Below are 3,064 nucleotides of genomic sequence, written 5' to 3'. Positions count from 1 at the left end.
TAATTTTACAACATCTTTTTATGATCACATTATGAATAGGTTTTACAATGTATTACTTCTTTAAGAATATTATTCACACAATTATGATACACAAGCATTATACACCTTCACGATTATCATACAACTACAATTTACACTAACCAATCTTTCATACAAAAATAAACTTCCAGTATTTTTTTTTTCTCTCTTTGAATAGTGATTTCCACAACAGTTCTTAATAATTGAATATTTAGTGAAACACATATTTTCAACATTTCACATCAAAACCCCTACTCTTTTTGTGAACATTTTTGGCAGCTCAACTCCTTTCCCATTTTTTATTTTTTTTCTTTTTCTTCAATAAGGCTATTTTCACTCTGTCGTATAGTAAGCAAATAATGGTAAAAGAAACAGCAAGAACGTTCCCCTAACGTCAGAGTATGCTTCCCATCGGTAGCATTTGGGGGTGGGGGAAACCAACTCCTAACGTTCTAGTAACGTTCTTTTTATGTTTTATATTACCAACATTCACAGAACGTTTTGGGAACCAAACAGTATTAGTTAAACATTATTAACGAAAAGTTAAACTAATAATTTTGGGCCCACTGAAAGTGGGTGCTGCTCACTGGGGTCAAACGCAAATAATGAAACTTTTAATTCTGGAAACTTGACTCATTTTAATGTAAAAAGAGAACAAAAGTCAAAATGGTGGATGCCAACGTAAAAATATATTGTGCTCTAAAATCCACGGCATCACTGTCCTCTTCTTCATAATCCGTCTCATAGTCGTCGTCAGAGTCCTCCTCGGTATCTGAAAAGCCACTCCCGGCGTATTTGTCGTTAAAGCAGAAGTTCCTCATGCTGACTTTGACATACTCGCATATAGTTCTCTCCTCGCCGTCGCAAACGCAAGTATCCAGCAGCTGGGCTTTGGGAATGGAGCGCATGTTCGTGATGACCCGCCGGCAGTCATCCGAGCACCGCTCTCCTCCAAACAGTTTCCTGCAGTGATACAGATAGTCCCGCATGGCGGTGCTGCACTCTGGGTCCTTCTCGCACTGTTTACGGGCTTCAGTGCAGCCTGTGTGGCTGGTTCTGGGCATACAGGGCTCGATGGCTCGCTTGGTGATCATGCACAAAGTGTCCGAAGCGCACTCGCAGTCTTCCAGTGCCGGGCCGTTCACAGTGAGGTTGAGCTGAATGATGGAAGAAATGCAGTGGCTGGGACATTTCTTCCTGTCGCCGTTAATAACCGGACCGCACGCGTGCAGATACTGAGTATAAGCGTAGTGACACTCCGACTCTTCTTGGCACTTCATAATGGCCTGCCAGCATATCAAACGCTGGTTGTGTGCTGGGGATGCAGTGGATAAGCGACTGAAACATATCAACGCACAGCCGATGGACAAAATCAATATCTGCAGCCATGAAGTGACTGCAGAGTGGTCAAAGTTTGCCATTCCTCAAAGTGCCCACGCGCAGCGGATGGAAAGTTAACTTATTAGGTGAAGGGTTTCCATTTGTTGATTTGTACAATAACATCCATAATGTTTTTCTATCCCTAACAGATACTTTGAGGCGAATAACTCCCCTTGTTCCATGCCCGCCGTCTAGCCGCGATTTGTTGACCACTTTAGGAAGTTAAGAGTGGGCATATGTGCTCCTTCAATATCCACAGATACGTGCCTGAGCGTTCTTCCATCGACAAACACCGAATTCTGTTTCGGGAAAAACTCGTAGCGTGCTGGAACGCATCAGATTCGCTCACTACGGCGAGCGCAAAACGTGCTGCAACCTCTTTACGAGCCTCGCGCGAGTCTCCATTCCGCAGCTTTGGGCTAATATTCACCGATTAATCAGCAACTGCCAAAAGCGATTTTTCAATGTGTCAATTTTGGTCAAATACCAAAGCTGAAAGAGTTCAACGCACTTATCTGACTCCAGCGGTCACACTGAGACGTCCTAGTGTTTCTGTCCAGTTGCCCAGTTGAAGCATACTGTTGGTCCGATTAGTTGTTGTGATTTCTGACGTCACTTGGAGGGTGGAGGTAAGACTTGATGAAGGTAGAGACTCGAGAATGTGGAGAGGAGGGTATGGGACCGTAATTTGACTTGCTAAAGCATCAACCCACGCCCACGGTGACACACTTGGATATTTTTGATATCAAAGACAAAATGCACTGCATGTCTTAGCCGATGCTTCCACACTTATATTCAGCTGTGAGTAATTATGTGTAATTATATTCGCTTGTGACCACTTATTTAGCCTTACAGACCTAAGCCTTTTTTAAGAGGTGTGCGTTTAATAATGTATTAAGGTATGGTAGGCCTACACGTGAAAATATTTGGAAAATTTCCAAATGTGGAAACAAGATGAAATAAAACAAAGCAAGGGTTTCACATTGCTTTTCAAAAACTCATCTGTGAAAGGAGCAGTTCACCAAAAGATTAAAGCTCTGTCATCATTTACTTGCATAAAGCCTGCATTCCTATCCAGAATGTAAAAAAATGGTGCATCACCTTATGTTGCAACACAGAAGAACCAGTTTTGTTTTGGTGTCAATTTAAAGTCTTATGGTCTCTTTAATGTGTTGTAGCCTTTTCTGTTGTTTAATAAATCAATTAATAATTAAAAAAAAAAAAAAAAAAAAAAAAAAAAAACATCTTTCCAAAATCTGTTTCAATAAACAAAAATTTCTACATGATACAGCTTTAATGCAGTGCATGCCATTTTACAGCTGTAAGTCTATCCCTCACAGCCTCATTTTCATGTGATATAAAGATACCTGAATAAGGCCTATGACAGGTATCTCCACTCACAGAGGAAAGCAAATTGACAGATTTGGAGGGAAGGGGTGACAACATAATGGGAATTTATCAGGTCAAGCTTGTTTTAGACTCACATGCACTCATTTACTTGCATAAAGCTTGCATTCGTGTCCAGAATTTCAAAAATGGTGCATCGCATTGTATTGCTACACAGAAGAACTAATTTTGGTTTGGTGTCAATTACAGTACATTGCAACACAATTTTTTGATTTGGACACTGGATAGATGCGAATTTCAGCTGAGGTGAAAATTGTCA

General features: G+C 40.8%; 1 protein-coding gene across 1 annotated transcript; it reads right to left on the bottom strand.

Annotated features, from left to right (window-relative positions):
• Window positions 1–2,545, bottom strand: LOC127440176 (growth arrest-specific protein 1-like). The gene has a single exon (XM_051696633.1). It carries the CDS (start codon window positions 1,437–1,439, stop codon window positions 657–659), a length of 783 nt encoding a protein of 260 aa, XP_051552593.1. The 5' UTR covers window positions 1,440–2,545; the 3' UTR covers window positions 1–656.
• Between the last annotated feature and the right edge of the window lie 519 nt (window positions 2,546–3,064).

Source organism: Myxocyprinus asiaticus, chromosome 4 (assembly GCF_019703515.2).
Source record: "Myxocyprinus asiaticus isolate MX2 ecotype Aquarium Trade chromosome 4, UBuf_Myxa_2, whole genome shotgun sequence".
Lineage (NCBI taxonomy): Eukaryota > Metazoa > Chordata > Actinopteri > Cypriniformes > Catostomidae > Myxocyprinus > Myxocyprinus asiaticus.
Note: the sequence above shows the minus strand (reverse complement) of the source record. Positions and strands in the feature narration are given on the sequence as shown.